Source organism: Salmo trutta, chromosome 13 (assembly GCF_901001165.1).
Source record: "Salmo trutta chromosome 13, fSalTru1.1, whole genome shotgun sequence".
NCBI lineage: Eukaryota > Metazoa > Chordata > Actinopteri > Salmoniformes > Salmonidae > Salmo > Salmo trutta.
The window spans coordinates 692,732-715,000 of NC_042969.1; the positions used below are offsets into that span (position 1 = coordinate 692,732).

The following is a 22,269-nucleotide window of genomic DNA, read 5'->3' on the forward strand; positions in this document are numbered from 1 at the left end:
AATCAGAATGTGCTCTTAACATAAATAAAAGGGAGTATGCCCAGCCTTTGTCAACCAATTGTGTACAATGATAAAGAAAACAACTCAGTCAATTAGTGATTTCACTATTATTAGAAGACCCAGATGGCAAATATAAAGATGTAGTCTATCTAAAACAAAATGGGGGCCTCTTACACTTCAATGTTGTGATGTAAAAATACTAGCAAAATGCATAGCACTAAGAATGAAAAAGTTTTTACCAGGTATTGTTCATCCTGATTGGATATTTTTTTTTACATGGACGATACATTGGAGAAAATATAGAACAACATGAAACATCTAAGAAGCCAGACCTAGTATTTATAGCAGATTTTGAAAAGGCCTTTGATAAATTAAGACAGGATTTTATTTATAAATGCCTCTTATAAAATGTGTAAATGTATAGCAAACCCAGGTGTAAAATTGTAAATAACGGCTACATCTTAGAGTTCTGAACTGTCAAGAGGAGTTAAACAAGGTTGTCCGCTGTCACCATATCTATTCGTTATGGCCATCGAAATGCTAGCTATTAAAATCGGATCGAATAAAATTTGAGGATTAGAAATCCAAAGCTTAAAAACAAAGGTGTCCATGTAAGCTGATTCAAGTTTTATATTAAGTCTGCAAGCTAGATTCCTGTAACGTCTCATTGAAGATAACTTTTCTGGACTAAAGCCTAATAAGTGTACAATATTACGTTTTGAATCTTTAAAAAATACAACTGTTACATTACCGTGCAGTTTACCTATAAAATGGGCTGACGGTGAGGTAGACATATTTGGTATTCATATCACAAAATATATAAATTAGCTCTCCACAAAGAATTTCAATAGAAAACTAGTAAAAATAGACAAATACCTGTCTATTTATGGAAAAATTGCCCTGATTTAACCTTAGTCCTATCTCAGTTTACTAACTTACTTACGGCGCAGCCCTACTCCTGATGATTTAATTTTTCAAATCCTATGAGCAAAAACATATTTTGCTTTCTGGGAAGCTAAACCAGACAAGATAAAGTGTGCCTATCAATATAATGAATATGGACTGGGTCGGTTGAGATTATTAAATATAAAAGCACTAAACCTCTCTCTAAAAGCTTCACTTATCCAAAAGTTTCATTTGAACCCTAAATGGTTCTCAAGTAGATTACTAAGAAAATTACCTTTTTGCCTTTGTGCAGATTGCCGTGTCTCATTTTCGATTAATTGAAATTGATTCTTGAAGCATTGCAGAGCTGGCTACAATTTCAATTTCATCCCCCTGAAAAGATAGAACAAATATTACAACCAATATTATGGCTTGACTCAAATCTGCTGGTTGATGAAGGACCTGTATTTATGGAAAATATGTTTGAGGGTATTTTGTTTTTAAACGATATTGGAATGGTGGAGTTATGTCTTTCATGGAGTTATCAGAATTGTATGGGAAGGTCTGCTTAATCCAAGATTGCAACCAACTGATTACATCATTACCCCAAAAATGGAGGAGGCAGGTGGAAGCGGAAGGAGGTAGGAAACTGGTCTGTCTGCCCAATATAAAGGATCAAAACTGGTGGAGGAATAAAAATAGCATAAATAGCTAAGTATACCATTTTCATTTGAGGACCAGGATGTTGACAGCTGCGCCGTAGCGAATTGTACCGATTCCATGGTACAGGGTGTATGAGGTAATATGTAAAACAACGCTAGATTCAAGACTTTGTGCTTCTCAGCTAAAGTTATTGTACAGAATTCTTGCCACGAACAAAATTTGGATTATTTGGGGCATACAATCATCGCAGCTCTGCAGATTTTGTTGTGAGGAGACAGAATCAATAGACCATTTGTTTTGGTATTGCCCTCAGGTAGCCTGTTTCTGGTCTCAGGTTTAGCAATGGCTGAAAATGCATAGCATTGATCTAAAGTTGACCCTATAAATAGTATTGTTGGGAGATCTGTAGAGACCGGGTCAGTCAATTACTAATATAGTAATACTGTTAGTAAAAGTATTTATCTTCAACTCGCAATCTGTGGATTCGATTAGATTCAAATTGTACAGTGCCTTCGGAAAGTTTTCAGACACCCTGACTTTTTCTACCTTTTTATTACATTACAACCTTATTCTAAAATGGATTTATATATATATATATATATATTTATATATATATATAAAATCCTCAGCAATCTACACAGAATACCTCAATGACAAAGCGAAAAAAGGTTTTTTGACATTTTAGCAAATAAATACAAATATTCTGACCCTTTGCTATGAGATTCGAAATTGAGCTCAGGTGCATCCTGTTTCCATTGATCATCCTTGAGCTGTTTCTACAACTTGATTGCAGTCCACCTGTGAAATTCATTTGATTGGACATGATTTGGAAAGGCACACACCTGTCTATATAAAATGCACATGACAACCCTCTTGGAGTTTGCCAAAAGGCACCTAAATACTCTCAGACCATGAGAAACAAGATTCTCTAATCTGAAGAAAGCAAGATTGAACTCTTTGGCCTGAATGCTAAGCGTCACGTCTGGAGGAAACCTGGCACCATCCATACGGTGAAGCATGGTGGTGGCAGCATCATGCTGTGGGGATGTTTTTCAGCGGCAGAAACTGGGAGACGAGTCAAGATCGAGATAAAGATGAACGGAGAAATGTACAGAGATCCTGCTCCAGAGCACTCAGGACCTCAGACTGGGGCGACGGTTCACCTTCCAACAGGACAATGACCCTAAGCACAGATCCAAGACAACGCATGGAGTGGCTTCGGGACAAGTCTCTGAATGTCCTTGAGTTGCCCAGACAGAGCTTAGACTTGAACCCAATCAAACATCTCTGGAGAGACCTGAAAGTAACTGTGAAGCAACGATCCCTATCCAACCTGACAGATCTTGAGAGGATCTGCAGAGAAGAATGAGAGAAACTCCCCAAATACAGATGTGCCAAGCTTGTAGCGTCATACCGAAGAAGACTCGATGCTGTAATCGCTGCCAAAGGTGCTTCAACAAAGTACATGGTCTGAATACTTATGTAAATGTGATATTTCTTTATTTTTATATATATATTAGCAAAAATGTTTAACTATGCTTTTGCTTTGTCATTATAGGGTATTGTGTGTAGACTGAGAAAAAAATGATTTAATCAATATTAGAATAAGGCTGTAACGTAACAAAATGTGGAAAAAATCAAGGGGTCTGAATAGTTTCCGAAGGCACTATATGTTAAACATCACAGCATAGTTGAAAGATATACAGTATGGTGCGTAGAAATCCGAAGAGGGTGGCCAGTAGAGCTAGATGGGTTGGGTTGGGATGTGGAATTGGAGACAAGTGGGAGTGGAGTTGCTGGGTGGGGGATAGAATGATAGTCAAAGATAAAAGTAAAAAAATAAAGTCAATAAAACGTATCAAGAACTAAGTTTTAATGACACTGAGGGGCATTGTTACTGCTAATGCCTGTTGGCCTGAGGCTGATGCTGTGCAGGTGTTTGGACACATGCTCATTTAAATGCTCACACATATTCTGTTGGCCTTGCTGTTATGATTTATTTTGGTCCTTAATGTCTTTTGTTTTTTTGCATATTTTTTTCATGTTTTCCTTTCTTTTTTTCTCATGTTTGTTTTGGTGGTGGTGGCTGATGGGTTGCTGGTTCGGGTTCCCGTTTTTGACCTTGTGGGAGATCTGTCGACGTGCACTTGAGCAGGGCGTTGACCCTAGTTTCTTCTGTGGGTCGCTCTGGATGGGAGTCTGTTAGATGACTAATGTGATGTGGATGTTGAGCAGCTTCACTGCAAGTAGATTGTATTAAAATATATTTTTTAAATCAGGTAAAGTAGTGAATGAACTCCTCATAGGAAACAAAATGCAGTTTTCTAATTGAGTGTGATTTCACTTTCTGCATTGACTGAATTAAAAACTGAATGGGCCCAAACAATGTTCAGTATATAGCCCTTGGTGATCTCTACCTATCATCACACATTTCTCCCTCCATCAGGAGTGGGTGGGCGAGCGCTGCCTCAAGTCCCTGTCGGAGGACAGCAGTGCCCTGCAGGACCCGGTGCTGGTCAACATCCAGGCCCAGCGGCTGCTGCAGCTCATCTGCTACCCTCACCGCCAGCTGGACAGTGGGGAGGGGGACAATCCCCAGAGGCAGCGCATCAAACGCATCCTCCAGGTCAGCCCACACAAGACCTAAAACCTTTTTCTGGAAATTACTTTGAAATGGTTTCTTTGAAGCCATCGAGGCCAGTTGTAAGTGAATCAGTGTCAGCCCTAGATGATCGTTGGGGATGGCGGAGAGAGCACAGCAGACGGCACATCCATTAGAAATGGGGGGTTGTGGGTGCTAGAATTAATCAGTGGGTGAACTTTCTCTGAACCCTGGCTGTAGCTCAGCAGACCACATTAGGGTACATGAGGGTTCTGAGTTTTCTGAATGTCATTACTGCCATCTGCTGACTAAAGCAGTGCTACAGGGAGAGTGGTGAACTTTGAAGCTAAGTCTCTCTGTGACAACTTAACTGCTTGGGGATTGTTGTGATGCATGCATCTAAAAGTTGTGTCCCATCTTCCCGGCTCTAGAACATGGACCAGTGGACAATGAGACAGTCGTCCCTGGAACTGCAGCTCATGATCAAGCAGAGTACTAACAATGTACGTAACCAGGCTCCAGTGTCCTGTAAGGTCCTCAAAACACTAACACTGCCATTTAGTCAATATGAAGCATGATATTACATTTACATTTTAGTCATTTAGCAGATGCTCTTATCCAGAGCAACTTAAAAGATCAATTAGTGTTAAGTGCCTCGCTCAAGTGCACATCAACAGATTTTTCACCTCGTCGGCTCGGGGATTCGAACCAGCGACCTTTCGGTTACTGGCCCAAACCTCATAACCGCTAGGCGGTCTGCCGCCCAATGATATTGCAATGATATTGCTCAAAATATAGATTTTGAATAGAACCCATCTGTAAAGTTCACAAGTTTGCCTCTGGTTCAATTGAGTCCATAGAGAGAGAGAATTAAAATGGCTTATGTCAAAACCCTTCGTAACTGTAGAATGTGCTAGTAATGGCAGCCGTCTTGGTCAAGGATAGATTCCCTGTCATTGAGTGCAAGTGGATGAACTCGTCTTTCTTGTCTCCCTGCAGGAGCTGTACTCCCTATTGGAGAACATCGCCAAGGTCACCATAGAGGTGTTCCAGAAGTCAGCGGAGATGAACTCCAGCAACCCCTCAGGAAACAGCTCAGCCGGCGCCGGAAGCTCTACCTCCAACAGCAACAACACTAGCAAGACGAAACCAGTGTTGAGGTGTGTGTGTGTGTGACGTTTCTAAATTCTCCCTCCCATTTACAAATACAGTTGAAGTCGGAAGTTTACATACACTTAGGCTGGAGTCATTCAAATTTGTTTTTCAACCACTCCACAAATTTCTTGTTAACAAACTATGGTTTTGGCAAGTCAGTTAGGACATCTACTTTGTGGATGACACAAGTAATTTTTCCAACAATTGTTTACAGACAGATTATTTCACTTATAATTCACTGTATCACAATTCCATTGGGTCAGAAGTTTACATACACTAAGTTGACTGTGCCTTTAAACAGCTTGGGAAATTCCATAAAATTATGTCATGGCTTTAGAAGTTTCTGATAGGCTAATTGACATCATTTGAGTCAATTGGTGGTGTACCTGTGGATGTATTTCAAGGCCGACCTTCAAACTCAGTGCCTCTTTGCTTGACATCATGGGAAAATCAAAAGAAATCAGCCAAGACCTCAGAAAATAAATTGTAGGCCTCCACAAGTCTGGTTCATCATTGCGAGCAATTTCCAAACACCTGAAGGTACCATGTTCATCTGTACAAACAATAGTACGCAAGTATAAACACCATGGGACAATGCAGCCATCATACCGCTCAGGAAGGAGACGCGTTCTGTCTCCTAGAGATGAACGTACTTTGGTACGAAAAGTGCAAATCAATCCCAGAACAACAGCAAAGGACCTTGTGAAGATGCTGGAGGGTACTGGTACAAAATTATCTGTATCCACAGTAAAACGAGTCCTATATCGACATAACCTGAAAGGCCGCTCAGCAAGGAAGAAGCCACTGCTCCAAAACCGCCATAAAAAACCCAGACTACAGTTTGCAACTGCACATGAGGACAAAGATTGTACTTTTTGGAGAAATGTCCTCTGGTCTGATGAAACAACAATAGAACTGTTTGGCCATAATGACCATCGTTATGTTTGGAGGAAAAGGGGGGAGGCCTGCAAGCCGAAGAACACCATCCCAATCGTGAAGCATGGGTGTGGCAGCATCATGTTGTGGGGGTGGTTTGCTGCAGGAGGGACTGGTGCACTTCACAAAATAGATGGCATCATGAGGAGGGCAATTATGTTGATATATTGAAGCAACATCTCAAGACATCAGTCAGGAAGTTAAAGCTTGGTCGCAAATTGGTCTTCCAAATGGACAATGACCCCAAGCATACTTCCAAAGTTGTAGCAAAATGGCTTAAGGACAACAAAGTCAAGGTATTAGAGTGGCCATCACAATGCCCTGACCTCAATCCTATAGAAAAGTTGTGGGAAGAACTGAAATGGTGTGTGCGAGCAAGGAGGCCTGCAAACCTGACGCAGTTACACCAGCTCTGTCAGGAGGAATGGGCCAAAATTCACCCAACTCATTGTGGGAAGCTTATGGAAGGCTACCCGAAATGTTTGACCCAAGTTAAACAATTTAAAGGCAATGCTACCAAATACTAATTGAGTGTATGTAAACTTCTGACCCACTGGGAATGGGATGAAAGAAATAAAAGCTGAAATAAATCATTCTCTCTACTATTATTCTGACATTTCACATTCTTAGGATAAAGTGGTGATCCTAAATGACCTAAGACAGGGAATTTTTACTCCGATTAAATGTCAGGAATTGTGAAAAACTGAGTTAAATGTATTTGGCTAAGGTGTATGTAAACTTCCGACTTCAACTGTATGTAGGAATACTGTGATCATTAATAAATCACATGGTAAAATGGTTATTTGCTATATAATTATTTCATAATAGCTTTTCTGTGAGAAACATTAAAACTATAATCTATCACAGGTACTACCAATTGTCAAATTTCAACCAGATAATATCCATTGTTTTCACACTGTCTTTTGGTAAAACCATTTGAAATGGCTAAAGCAGTGTTTCCAAACTCTGGTCCCTGAGTACCCAATCATGCTTTCTCATTGTTGGTGAAATCTAACCTCAGTGTAAAATCTCTTTATTTTTGTTTGTGTACCCCCCAGTTCGTCAGAGCGGTCAGGTGTGTGGCTGGTGGCGCCACTGATTGCCAAGCTGCCCACCTCAGTCCAGGGCCACGTCCTGAAGGCGGCAGGGGAGGAGCTGGAGAAGGGCCAGCATCTGGGATCTTCCTCACGCAAGGAGAGAGACCGGCAGAAACAGAAAAGGTCAGACAACTCACTCCAGAGGAACCCCTTTTTTGTCCTGGTCCCGACAGATATACAGTATAGATCAATGAATACACAGCACAGGACAGACCCCCTCTTTCAGAACAGTTTGTTTTAGTGGGTGTCAAGAACAGGGGCTTTATGAGGTGCTATTTTGGGTTATGTAAATAATGCTTATTTTATCAACATGGTTGTACTCTCATCCAGAAAGCATAATACTCTGCTCTATTTTGATTATTTTTTGCCCCAGCTTTCACATTTGTCTGTTTCCAGCATGTCTCTGCTGAGCCAGCAGCCTTTCCTATCTCTGGTGCTGACCTGTCTAAAAGGCCAGGACGAACAGCGAGAGGGCCTCCTCACCTCCCTATACAGCCAGGTGCAGCAGGTAAGACCCAACACAGCCTCTCCCCCATCTTCTTATCCCACCACACCCCCTCTATTAGGCCCAAATCCCAATTTGAGATCTGTGTGCATAACGTAAGGCTTCATTGACATCATTGCACGTTTTACACAAAAGTCAAAGTGTGTGCATCGCAAGTGTGGATTCTGCCCTTCTTGTGCTCACAGTTGGCAAAATCTGCCATCTCATGCTGACTGATGCTATTGGCTGCATTTCCATCTTCCAGATTGTAACGAACTGGCGGGAGGACCAGTACCAGGACGACTGCAAGGCCAAGCAGATGATGCACGAGGCACTGAAGCTGCGGCTCAATCTGGTGAGGTTTCTTAGTCACCACTATCATCATAGTCATGTGATTTCACTGTTATGCCTGAAAGTGGTAATTTGTCCAATATCAGATAAGGCCAGACGGACAGAAAGTACCTCTGGAAACAAATCAAACCCAGTTAGTTACTGCTACAGAATACTGATGTTTTGTCCATTAAAAGTACAAAGAGATGTAGAGGTTAAAAATGTATTAAGAAAAATACATGCAAATTCTCTGGCCCTTTGGCACAAGTTTCATGGAAGTTTCTGAATTGCATACTAATGCCCCGTTTACATCGTGACGTATTTAAATGTTATTTTATTATTTTTTTTATTTAACCTTTATTTAACTAGGCAAGTCAGTTGAGAACAAATTCTTATTTACAATGACGGCCTAGGAACAGTGGGTTAACTGCCTTGTTAAGGGGCAGAACGACAGATTTTGTCAGCTCTGGGATTTGATCTAGTAATCTTTCGGTTACTGGCCCAACACTCTAACCACTAGACTACCTTCCGCTCCTATTTGTATTTCATTACGCCGTACGTCAACTTTATGCAATCTTGTTCGTCTACTGGAAGGAGAGCATAGGATAGGATTTCACAATGCAAGACAAGATGGAGGAGAGTCTTTCGTCAGAGATGGCATTTATTTTGAGAGATTGCAAAATATTACCTTTTCATTCAAGACAGGATAAATATAATGTTTCAGGTGATAATAAAACATGTTTTGTTTAGTTAGTTTTTCCTCAACTTGTTTCTATAACGTTCTAGCAAGTTAAGCTAGCTTGCACTGTAAAGCAGCTAGCTAGCTAAAAGCGAGGCTAGGTTGAAGATACCACTGTAGCTAGCGACCTCCACCTAATAATTATCATAAAAAACAAGCCCTATTACCGTCACAATAAACTTAAATGGGAGACAAGTCATATAATTGGTTTAAAAGCCAACGTAGTACTCACTTATAGGAATGGGTAATTGTTTACAAGTTGCTAGCTATCCCATAAAGCTATTACCGAAAACCACATTTTCATCTTCCGCGGTTTGGTAACTTCCTGTCCTTCAACGGACTCTGGCTGGACTTCAGACGGCGCAAAGTTTGGAAAATGTAAAAGAATGCAGCGTCCTTCTCGCAAGCCTTCAACCGCAAGAGGGCGTTATGATTCCACTCTGTTTTAGATGTCCCCATTTGAAATGCATGACATCTGGCGCAATGTAACGGAGTGCTTATGGGTAATGTGAACGAGGCTTAAAATGAAATTGGATGTCTTATCTTTGCTCTCCAGGTAGGTGGGATGTTTGACACGGTACAACGCAGCACACAGCAGACCACCGAGTGGGCCGTGCTACTCCTCGACATCATCAGCAGCGGTACAGTGGACATGAAGTCCAACAAGTAAGTCGAAACACACCTGCTCACACATTTTAAACTTCATCACTTTACTTGTGTTCATTTGTTAAGATTGTAATGTCAACATGTAAAGTACCTGACTGACGTGAGTGATTTCTCTTCTCCCTCATTCTGCCTGTCCGTCTCTCTCGCTCTCTTCCTTTTTCTCTCTCAGTGAGCTCTTCACTACGGTGCTGGACATGCTGAGTGTGCTGATTAATGGCACGCTGGCTGCTGACATGTCCAGCATCTCTCAGGGCAGCATGGAGGAGAACAAGAGGGCTTACATGAACCTGGTAAAGAAGCTCCGGGTAAGATCACACTGGATTTACACTGAGTGTAGCAAACATTAGGAACACCTGCTCTTTCCATGACAGGCTGACCTGGTGAATCCATGTAAAAGCTATGATCCCTTATTGATGTCACTTTTTAACTTCCTATGGCTGAAATCCTGTTAACTTCTTGGGGCTATGTGGGACGTTAGCGTGCCCCCCGTGGCGCACCCTATCAACAGCAGGTGCATTTCAAGAGCGGCAAATTTGAAACCAAATAAATGTCAAAATTCAAATTTCTCAAACATACAACTAACTTACAGCCTTTGAAGGATAAACATCTCCTTAATCTAACCACGTTTTCCGATTTCAAAAAGGTTTTACGGGGAAAGCATAAAGTTAGGTTATGTTAGGAGAGTACATTGACAAAAGCTGTGTGTAGTGTATTGTCGATTCAAAGACAGGCGTCACCAAAACCATAAAATCAGCTAAAATTATGCACTAACCTTTTACAATCTCCATCAGATGACACTCCTAGGACATTATGTTAGACAATGCATGCATTTTTAGTTCTATCAAGTTCATATTTATATCTAAAAACAGCGTTTTACTATGGCGTTGATGTTCAGGAAATCGTTTCCCTCCAATACCGGCAGTCAAGTCATGACAACAAAATAATTAATTAATATTAGAAAACATTGGTAAAATATTATATTGTCATTCAAAGAATTATAGATTTACATCTCTTGAACGCAATGGACTTGCCAGATTTAAAATTAACCTTACTGGGAAATCACACTTTGCAATAATCTGAGCACTGCGCCAGAAAAATACGCATTGCGATACAGACTAACCGCCATGTTGGAGAGATCTAAAATCGAAAATACTATGTAAATAATCCATTACCTTTGATTCTCTTCATCAGATGTCACTTCCAAAGAATCCCAGGTCCATAACGAATGTAGTTTTGTTCAAAAAAGCTCATCATTTATGTCCAAAAACCTCCGTGTTGTAGCACATGATCTAAGCCAGCCGGACTTCACTTCACATCACGAACGGAAAAAAATATATTTACGTTCGTTCAAACATGTCAAACGTTGTATCGCATAAATCATTAGGGCCTTTTTTAACCAGAACATGAATAAAATTCAAGGCGGACCATTGGGTTCTCTTTTAAAACGTTTCGGAATGAGAGTACCCACCATCAAATCGCACACCAGGTGTCTAATGGGCCATCGCCGTTCCAAAGCTCTTCTTCAGTCAGATCTCACTGTAGAAGACTCAAAACACTTTGTAAAGGCTGGGGACATCTTGTGGAAGCAATAGGAAGTGCCAAAACATTCCTCACCCCCTTTTGTTTTTCAATGGTATAGGCTTAAAGTCAATTCAACACATCAGGTATCCACTTCCTGTCAGAATCTGTCTCAGGGTTTTGCCTGCCAAATGAGTTCTGTTATACTCACAGACACCATTCAAACAGTTTTAGAAACTTTAGGGTGTTATAATATAATATGCATATTCTAGCTTCTGAGTTGGTGTAATAGGCAGTTAAAAATGGGCACATATTTTTTCAAAAAATTCTCAATACTGCCCCCTATACCCTAACAGGTTAACGGAATCGGGATCCGGTTTAATGGCAGAGCGCCAAATTAAAAAATTATAAAAAATGTTTAACTTTCATACATTCACAAGTGCAATACACCAAATTGAAGCTGAACTTCTTGTATTTCTAGCCACCGTGTCAGATTTCAACAAGGCTTTACGGCGATAGCAAATTACGCTATAATCTGAGGATAGCACCCCAACAAACAAACACTGACAATCATATTTCATCCCGCCAGGCGCGACACAAAACTCAGAAATAACATATAATTCAAACCTTACCTTTGACGAGGTTCTTCTGTTGGCACTCCAATATGTCCCATAAACATCACAAATGGTCCTTTTGTTCGATTAATTCCGTCGTTATATATCCAAAATGTCCATTTATTTGGCGCGTTTGATCCAGAAAAACCAGTTCCAACTTGCGCAATATGACTACAAAATCTCTCATAAGTTACCTGTAATCTTTGACCAAGCACTTCAAACAACTTTCCTAATACAACTTTAGGTATTTTTTTACGTAAATAATCGATAAAATTTAAAACGGAATAAACTGCGTTCAATACCGGAGGAAAACAAAGTTGAGCGTGCTTTCAGGTCGCTCGCTTCTATCAAAAAGTACACTTCCCTCGAGCCTCGTTCTGGACAGCCTTACTTCTTCATTACACAAAGGAGAAACATCAACCAATTTCTAGACTGTTGACATCCAGTGGAAGCGATAGGAACTGCAAGCAACTCGCTTAGAATTCTAGATTCTCAATGAAAACCCATGGAAGAGAGAGTGACCTAAAAAAAAAAAAATCCTGGATGGTTTGTCCTCGGGGTTTTGCCTGCCAAATAAGTCCTGTTATACTCACAGACATCATTCAAACAGTTTTAGAAACTTCAGAGTGTTTTCTATCCAAATCTACCAATTAAATGCATATCCTAGCCTCTGAGCCTGAATAGCAGGAAGTATACTTTGGGCACACTTTTCATCCGGACGTGAAAATAGCACCCTCAAGCCATAAGAAGTTAAATCCACTTCAATCAGTGTAAATTAAGGGGAGGAGACAGGTTAAAGAAGCATTTTTAAGCCTTGAGACAACAATTGAGACATTGGATTGTGTATCTGCGCCAATGAGGGTGAATGGGCAGGGCAAAATATTTAAGTGCCTATGAACGCGGTATGGTAGTAGGTGTCAGGTGCACTGTGTCAAGAACTGCAGAGTTGCTGGGTTTTTCACGCTCAACAGTTTCCGGTCTGTATCAGAATGGTCCACCACCCAAAGCACATCCAGCCAACTTGACACAACTGTGGAAAGTATTGGAGTCAACATGGGCTTTTGACACTTTGTGGAGTCCAAGCCCCAAAGAATTGAGGCTCTTCTGAAGGCAAAAGGGGGTGCAACTCAATATTAGGAAGGTGTTCCTAATGTTTTGCACTCTCCGTTTATATGTGGAATATATAACAATTTATGTCCTATGTAGCAGAGTATTCCATTATTAATGTATTTTATGGAAAGGTGTTATGCTCGGTGTTCACCACAAGAGGTCCCCACTCGCCTAGAATTCAGTTAGTCGAGCAACTATCAAACAGACACAAGGAAGCTTCTCAATTCAATACTATTTGTATCTTTATTTCAAGGTGTTTGGCTCGTTCTCTGCTCAGAAAGGTGTCAATAACTCTACTGTTGTGGTGTGTATTTGCAGAAAGAGCTGGGTGACCGGCAGTCGGAGAGTCTGGAGAAGGTGCGGCAGCTGCTCCCTCTGCCCAAGCAGACCCGTGATGTCATCACGTGTGAACCTCAGGGCTCGCTCATCGACACCAAGGGCAACAAGATTGCCGGCTTTGAGAAGGAGGTGAGTATATTGAGCTTTTACCCTTGGAAGACATTGCCAACTCAGTTGTTGAAGGTATTACTGTTTCTCTGTCACTAAGATATTTAATTTTTTTAGCCCACATGGTTCTTCATAAACTTGTCTTTCAGCTGTTCACTAGGAATGTCTTCCCTAAATAGCAGCCCTGTGTTTAAATACTGTGTTTTATTTCAAATACTTGATTGAGCTTGCCTGGCGAAATGGAACCAATGGAATTGTCCCAAATCTGTAAACCACGCCCATATGGTACTCCAGGCTCCTTCAAATGCTCAAAGTTTAGAGAAAACAAATAGTTTTGAACTCAGGTCTGCAAAATACTTATGCATTTAGACATCTTAATTGTCGGGATCAATTTGGGGCAACACCAGTCTCCAATAATTGTGATCTATATCAATTTAAAAACCACCTCTCCTTTTCCATCAGGGCCTCCAAGTGTCCAACAAGCAGAAGATCTCGCCGTGGGACGTGTTCGAGGGCCTCAAGCACTCTGCCCCTCTCTCTTGGGGCTGGTTCGGGACGGTGCGCGTGGACCGTAAGGTGACCAAGTTCGAGGAGCAGCAGCGCTTCCTCCTCTACCACACCCACCTGAAGCCCAAGCCACGCAGCTACTACCTGGAACCCCTCCCCCTGCCCCCTGAGGAGGAGGAGCCGCCCACACCCGTGCCCCAGGAGCCCGAGAAGAAGATGGAGGCGTTGAAGCCGGAGAAGAGCGTCCCTGTGGTGTCGTCCGATGTGACCAAGAAGAAGCCCAAGAAGAAGAAGACACCATCCACCAGCAAAACTGAGGTGAGGGGGAGACACTGGGACGGGTCCTGTCCATCAAAACTGAGGTGAGGGGGAGACACTGGGACAGGTCCTGTCCATCAAAACTGAGGTGAGGGGGAGACACTGGGACAGGTCCTGTCCAGCAAAACTGAGGTGAGGGGGAGACACTGGGACAGGTCCTGTCCATCAAAACTGATGTGAGGGGGAGACACTGGGACAGGTCCTGTCCAGCAAAACTGAGGTGAGGGGGAGACACTGGGACAGGTCCTGTCCAGCAAAACTGAGGTGAGGGGGAGACACTGGGACAGGTCCTGTCCAGCAAAACTGAGGTGAGGGGGAGACACTGGGACAGGTCCTGTCCATCAAAACTGAGGTGAGGGGGACACTGGGACAGGTCCTGCCCAGCAAAACTGAGGTGAGGGGGAGACACTGGGACAGGTCCTGCCCAGCAAAACTGAGGTGAGGGAGGACACTGGGACAGGTCCAGGAACAACTACTAGCTAGGCTAGTAGTTGACAGCGGGTGATTGTCAAGCAAATAACTGTCGGTCTCACAGTAATTGACCATTAATTAACAAACACATTTAGCATCTCCTGGCTTCCACACTGATGCAGACCTTTGGAACATCTACGTATTTAAAAAGTTTAATAAATTCATATATTTTAGACGGGTCTAAAGAAGCAAGATTTGAAGAAAATGTGCTCTATTTCAGAACAGAATAGCATACTCTGAGTTGTCCTTATGTTAGGTCCTGATCTGGCAATGCCAAATGGCTGTGGGCTACACAAGTTAATTTAGCAGGCAAGATTTGCTTAGAATTCTGTGGCATTATTTTCTATTATTTTATAGTATGAAAAATACAATTGAACAAAGCTGAATAAAATAGAAAGGATATTTTGTCCAAACGATTTGAGGGAGTGCGCACATGCGGCTATTCTGTGTTAAGCGGTTAAACAAAGAAATAGGTGCTCCTATATTGTTAATTTAGAGTTATTAATGTAACTTTAGTTATTCTACAAACGTTGGGCAATATGTTTAGATTTTTAATACATTGTAATGCTGCATGATGCGAATCCAATGATGATTTGAAAAAAGTTACTTGAAAGGCATGACCTCTGCTTTGTTTTTTTGCTCAGGCTATACACTTCATCAGTATCTCATTCACAATTTGACAAGCATTTGATGCCTAGAATTTCACGGCGACATCCCCTTTTTGTGGCAGTAATGCACCTAAAAAAAATCCATGCCTTTTGTTGCCGGAGTGCTGCGTTGTGCCCTTCTCTCTGAGTGCTGCTTGCTCCAAAGCACCTCTCACTCACATGGCTCTCCATCACGTGATTGTGTCTTTCTCACAGGCTACAAGTGAAGACAGACACATCAGGGATGCAACTGCGCGCGTCCTTATCCAATTCCGAGGTGCATATTGAAGATATTGGAACAACTGTCCACATTTAATTTTCGTCAGCCAACTAGATGAGTAGGCCTAACAAACAACAAAAGCCTAGTATAAGTGCTGCAATGCGCACACGGCAGTAGGATATAAGCGCGAATGTTCCTTTATTTATTTTAGTTTACTTCACCTTTATTTAACTAGGCAAGTCATTTCTAAGAACAAATTCTTATTTACAATGATGGCCTAGGAACAGTGGGTTAACTGCCTTGTTCAGGGGCAGAACGACAGATTTTTACCTTGTCAGCTCGGGGATTCGATTCAGCAACCTTTCGGTTACTGGACCACCTCTCTAAGCACTAGGCTACCTGCCTCCCCTTTAACGGGAAAGCATCATTATCAAAAGTGACCGCAAATGCGATTATCCATGTAATGCTTTTATTATGAAGGTGCATTTTTATACTCAAAATTGGGGAAGATAAAATTAAAACTTAGGAGCTGCTTATGTATGCCAGTTAGGCTCTACACCCCTTGTAAAGTGGATTAATGTGCTTAATCTTATGAAGTTATTTGGCCACTTTAGTTGTGATACAAACCTTATCAAAACATATAGGCCTATGGGCTTGGCTACATGTGTGCGACTATGATTCTTACGTTGTGCATCATTCACAAGTGATAATATATAATTCGCAAGGCTAATATTGTCACCTATCAGACTTCTTGATTTAATATTGTCTTTACATGTACTAAACAATATACAGTGCCTTCGGAAAGTATTCAGACCCCTTTTTCCACATTTTGTTACATTACAGCCTTATTCTAAAATGGATTAAATAAGTAAAAATCCTCAGCAATCTACACCCAATAATGACAAAGCGAAAATGGGTTTTTAGACATTTTTGCAAATTTATAAAAAAAAAAATGTATACCTTATTTACATAAGTATTCAGCCCCTTTGCTATGAGACTCCAAATTGAGCTCAGGTGCATCCTGTTTCCATTGATCTTCCTTGAGCTATTTCTACAACTTGATTGGAGTCCACCTGTTGGAAACTCAATTAATTGGACATGATTCGGAATGGCACACACCTGTCTATATAAGGTCCCACAATTGACAGTGCATGTCAGTGCAAACACCAAGCCATGAGGTCGAAGGAATTGTCCGTAGAGCTCTGAGACAGGAGTGTGTTGACGCACAAATCTGGGGAAGGGTACCAAAAAATGTCTTCAGCATTGAAGGTCCCCAAGAACACAGTGGCCTCCATCATTCTTAAATGGAAGAAGTTTGGAACCACCAAGACTCTTCCTAGAGCTGGCCGCCCGGCCAAATTGAGCAATCGGGGGAGAAGAACATTGGTCAGGGAGATGACCGAGAACCCGATGGTCACTCTGACAGAGCTCCAAAGTTCCTCTGTAGAGATGGGAGAATGTTCCAGAAGGTCAACCATCTCTGTAGCACTCCACCAATCAGGCCTCCACCAGTGGCCAGGCAGAAGCCACTACTTAGTAAAAGGCACATGACAGCCCACTTGGAGTTTGCGAAAAGGCACCTAAAGACTCTCAGACCATGACAAACAAGATTCTCTGCTCTGATTAAATTAATATTGAACGTTTTAGCCTGAATGCCAAGCGTCACGTCTGGAAGACACCCGGCACCCTCCATACGGTCAACCATGGTGGTGGCACCATCATGCTGTGGGGATGTTTTACACAGGCAGGGACTGGGAGACTATTTAGGATCAAGGCAAAGATGAACGGAGCAAAGTACAGAGATCCTTATTGAAAACCTGCTCTAGAGAGCACTCAGGACTTCAGACTCTGGCCAAGGTTCACTTTCCAACAGGACAACGGCCCTATGCACACAGTTAGGACAACGCAGGAGTGGCTACAGGACAAGTCACTGAATGTCCTTGAGTGGCCCAGCCAGAGCTTAAACTTGAACCCGATCTGCAGAGAAGAATGGGAGAAACTCAGAGGTACCATCTTGTAGCGTCATACCCAAGAAGAATTGATAACTGTAATTACTGACAAAGGTACTGAGTAAAGAGTCTGAATACTTACGTAAATGTCATATTTTAGTTTTTTATTTTGAATACATTTGTAAACATTTCTATACCTGTTTTTGCTTTGTCATTATAGGGTATTGTGTGTAGATTGAGGGGTAAAAAAACATGTAATACATTTTAGAATAAGGCTTTAACATGTGGAAAAAGTCAACGGGTCTGAATACTTTCCGAAGGCACTGTATGTGTGAAATGTGTTTTGATTAGTGGTTCCTCCTTTAAAATTTGCATCTTACTGCAGCACACATTGCGGGCTGCTGCACCATTCTGTGGCACGTTATTTAATTGTCAGCCATTTTTTATGTTATAGTAAGTTAGTGCTAGTTTGACCACCAGAAGGCATCTTTGAGAAGCATTTGATGGTCTTCCATATTGGCATTACCAGAGAATTTAAATTTTTTTTGTAATAACATAGTATACGGGATTGATTTTAAGAAATTTGGCTTAATTCATTTGATTAATATTATGGTGTTTCTGTTAGGATGGAATGGAAAATATGGCGCTGTACAACGTGACGGTCAGGAATAGGCTACAACATTAGAGGATTGGAGGATTCTAAATTGTTTGCCTTCATTAGACAACTTTGTTCCAATATTTCTGGAAATCAGTGATATTTATTCCCATAGTAATTTGTTATGGATCCATAACTAAATAAACATCAGCATTTTTAGAGTATTTTCATAATTATTTTATTAACGAAAGCATAAAGATGCTTGATGAAGAAATACATACATTTTACATTTGGATAAAGCATTAAAAGCATTTTGAAGATATACGCCACCTGCATTTGTTCATTAGGCTACTGTGCAGTTTGACAAGTAAACATAGCCTCCAGTACATACTGTAGTAAAAATGGGAAAGTGCCTAATTCCTTACATAAGGGAGAGCAGGCCATGTCCAGACTTTCTCGGTGACCTCAAGTACTCATTAACTATGTTTTTAATTATTTTTCGGGTTGCATCAGTCATGGACAGAAACTTCTGATACGCAGTATTAATGATGAACACCCGGAGATTCACTGGTAAGCCACATTTGCCTCGGTATCCATCCCAGTTTGTATTCTGTGCCCACTTGTGGTATCTCTTTTTGGTTACACATCCTTGGAATAGCAGAACAGCATAACGGTCCGGGCGGCCCTTGCTGTGCCTGGTGAGCAGTTGGTCATGTTCTGTTGTTAGAAGAGGAATGGAAATGTCAGGGTGAACCGACGACCTGATGACTCTGCCTGTCGGAGGTGGAGTTCCAGAGCTCACAGGTGTGCCTGGCATGGATTGTGACTCCATCGCGTTACTCGCCCTTTTCAACGCGATCGTTCTCCACCTGACTCTCCGCCAATGCCGCCTGACTCTCCGCCAATGCCGCCTGACTCTCCGCCAATGCCGCCTGACGTTGCACTAATGAGGAGTGACACTCTGCCAATACCGCCTGGCTCTGGACCAATGCATCAGCTGTCACCCGTATCTCTGCCCTCAGAGAATGTTTCTCTTTCTGCTGGTCTGCCTTCAATGACTCGATCTCGGTCTACAAAGTTTGAATCACATCCATGAGCACCTTCATCAGATGAGCAGAATGGTACCGCCCTGAGCCCCCATCGATTACAGTGGCCTATGATAGAAACGGTAGATGAATTAAGTGACTCCAACACACACACGCTCCGTACACATTTTAAGAATCTAGCGAAATGAACTGCTTTCTTGGCAACCATGCGTTTTCGGTGATGCCCGTTGTCCAGCCCTTTGTTCACTGATCTCCACAGATGGTTGTCGGCCTAGTTGTAAGCTCTGCAAAAACACAAGGCCATCAAGATGTTTTGGCAAAAGAAACTGGCGATACAACAACAGGGCGGCAGCGTAGCCTAGTGGTTAGAGCGTTGGACTAGTAACCGAAAGGTTGCAAGATCGAATCCTCGAGCTGACAATATACAAATCTGTCGTTCTGCCCCTGAACAAGGTTCTGCCCCTGAACCCTCTGTTCCTAGGCCGTAATTGAAAATAAGAATTTGTTCTTAAATGACTTGCCTAGTTAAATGAAGGTAAAATAAAACATTGATCATCTCAGCAAGGTTTTACCTGTGGTCGTGGAGCTAGGTGGAAGTGCGACTAAAATGAAGTTTAAATAAAAATTGGCATTTAAAATGTATTTTTTCTCGTTATTTTATTAACGAAAGCATAAAGATGTTGAAGAAATACTATTTTTGTTAGAAATGTAACACTTTGGAGTGCTTAAGCATTGAATACATTGCAAGTTGAGGGATTTTCACAACAGTAGCCGGACTATAAAAAGTCTATTGTCCTGCTAATAGGAAACATTTGCATGATGGGCTGCACCTGCCACAGTACTACAGTACACTTGTGAAAAAGTGTTCAAAAACCTGTTTTCAAATTGCCTCCAGTTGTCCATCACTACTGTAAATAAAACACAGCATCTTGTTTATATTCTTTATTGTAACCACAATGTCACAAATAATTTGCATCTACCTTTCCAATTACTTTTAGAGTTTGGGATTTACAAATGTGCGCTTTTTATTATTAGTTACATTGTTTTAGTTTGAACGTGCAGACTTTTCTTTAAATTATCGTTTTATGTAGGATGCTACATTTTTGACCAGTTGCAATTGTAAGTAGGCCTAATAAAAAAATACTACTTCTGTTAGGCTGTTAAGCCTCATAGTCTACCACAGCCAGTTAAGTTATTTTATATAGGTTTAGGCTCTGAAGAAGTAGACTGCAATTAAGCCTTGTTGTTTGTAAAGTCAAATTAAAATGAAGATTGTTGAAATTAATTGCTCAGCTGGTGTAGGTTTTCTCTATCTGTTGGTGTGCAACACTTGCATAACAAGTCAGCTATATTTTTAGCACCAGGCACTGTTCACCTCCTATTGATAGTGCTGCGGTTGCCGCAAGTTGTTTTTTAAATTGAACCTTTATTTAAAAATTCTTATTTGCAATCACGGCCTACCCCGGCCAACGCTGGGCCAATTGTGCGCTGCCCTATGGCACTCCCAATCACGGTCGGATGTGATATAGCCTGCGCCACCCGGGAGCCATGACACACACACACACACACACACACACACACACACAGTTGAAGTCGGAAGTTTACATACACCTTAGCCAAATACATTTAAACTCAGTTTTTCACAATTCCTGACATTTAATCCTAGTAACAATTCCCTGTCCTAGGTCAATTAGGATCACTTTATTTTAAGAATGTGAAATGTCAGAATAATAGTAGAGAGAATGATTTATTTCAGCTTTTATTTCTTTCATCACATTCCCAGTGGGTCAGAAGTTTACATGCACTCAATTAGTATTTGGTAGCATTGCCTTTAAATTGTTTAACCTGGGTCAAACGTTTTGGGTAGCCTTTCACAAGCTTCCCACAATAAGTTGGGTGAATTCTGGCCCATTCCTCCTGACAGAGCTGGTGTAACTGAGTCAGGTTTGTAGGCCTCCTTGCTTGCACACGCTTTTTCAGTTCTGCCCACAAATTTTCTATAGGATTGAGGTCAGGGCTTTGTGAGGGCCACTCCAATACCTTGACTGTGTTGTCCTTAAGCCATTTTGCCACAACTTTGGAAGTATGCTTGGGGTCATTGTCCATTTGGAAGACCCATTTGCAACCAATCTTTTCCTGACTGATGTCTTGAGATGTTGCTTCAATATATCCACATAATTTTCCTTCTGCGTGATGCCATCTATTTTGTGAAGTCCCTCCTGCAGCAAAGCACCCCACAACATGATGCTGACACCCCCGTGCTTCACGGTTGGGATGGTGTTCTTCGGCTTGCAAGCCTCCGCCTTTTTCCTCCAAACATAATGATGGTCATAATGGCCAAACAGTTATATTTTTGTTTCATCAGAGCAGAGGACATTTCTCCAAAAAGTACGACCTTTGTTATTTGAATTTGGAGCAATGGCTTCTTTCTTGCTGAGTGGCCTTTCAGGTTATGTCGATATAGGACTCGTTTTACTGTGGATATAGATACTTTTGTACCCGTTTCCTCCAGCATCTGCTGTTTTGGGATTGATTTGCACTTTTCGCACCAAAGTACGTTCATCTCTAGGACACAGAACGCGTCTCCTTCCTGAGTGGTACGATGGCTGCGTGGTCCCATGGTGTTTATACTTGCGTACTATCGTTTGTACAGATGAACGTGGTACCTTCAGGCATTTGGAAATTGCTCCCAAGGTTGAACCAGACTTGTGGAGGTCTGCTTTTTTTTTGAGGTCTTGGCTGATTTCTTTTGATTTTCCCATGATGTCAAGCAAAGAGGCACTGAGTTTGAAGGTCGGCCTTCAAATTCATCCACAGGTACACCTCCAATTGACTCAAATGATGTCAATTAGCCTATCAGAAGCTTCTAAAGCCATGATATCATTTTCTGGAATTTTCCAGGCTGTTTAAAGGCACAATCAACTTTGTGTATGTAAACTTCTGACCCACTGAAATTGTGATAAAGTGAATTATAGTTGAAATTATCTGTCTGTAAACAATTGTTGGAAAAATTACTTGTCATGCACAAAGTAGATGTCCTAACCGACTTGTCAAACGTTTTTTAATGACTCCAGCCTAAGTGTAACCTAATGTAAACTTCTGACTTCAACTGTGTGTGTGTGTGTGTGTGTGTGTGTGTGTGTGTGTGTGTGTGTGTGTGTGTGTGTGTATATACACTGCTCAAAAAAATAAAGGGAACACTTAAACAACACAATGTAACTCCAAGTCAATCACACTGTGAAATCAAACTGTCCACTAAGGAAGCAACAC

The 22,269-nt window shown here is 41.5% G+C and overlaps 1 protein-coding gene across 4 annotated transcripts in view; it reads left to right on the forward strand.

The window, feature by feature from the left end:
* LOC115205048 (mediator of RNA polymerase II transcription subunit 12) overlaps positions 1-22,269 on the forward strand; it is a 93,557-nt gene that overhangs the window by 58,653 nt on the left and 12,635 nt on the right. For 2 of the 4 annotated variants that reach the window (XM_029770610.1, XM_029770611.1), the window contains exons 27-36: positions 3,995-4,174; positions 4,582-4,653; positions 5,150-5,310; positions 7,300-7,461; positions 7,735-7,846; positions 8,088-8,177; positions 9,448-9,557; positions 9,727-9,862; positions 13,118-13,267; positions 13,709-14,071. In XM_029770610.1, the coding sequence (XP_029626470.1) occupies positions 3,995-4,174; positions 4,582-4,653; positions 5,150-5,310; positions 7,300-7,461; positions 7,735-7,846; positions 8,088-8,177; positions 9,448-9,557; positions 9,727-9,862; positions 13,118-13,267; positions 13,709-14,071 (1,536 nt within the window). Of the gene's footprint in view, positions 1-3,994; positions 4,175-4,581; positions 4,654-5,149; positions 5,311-7,299; positions 7,462-7,734; positions 7,847-8,087; positions 8,178-9,447; positions 9,558-9,726; positions 9,863-13,117; positions 13,268-13,708; positions 14,095-14,138; positions 14,743-22,269 lie in introns of those variants that run through there. The other 2 variants (XM_029770613.1, XM_029770612.1) reach the window with 2 other exon arrangements.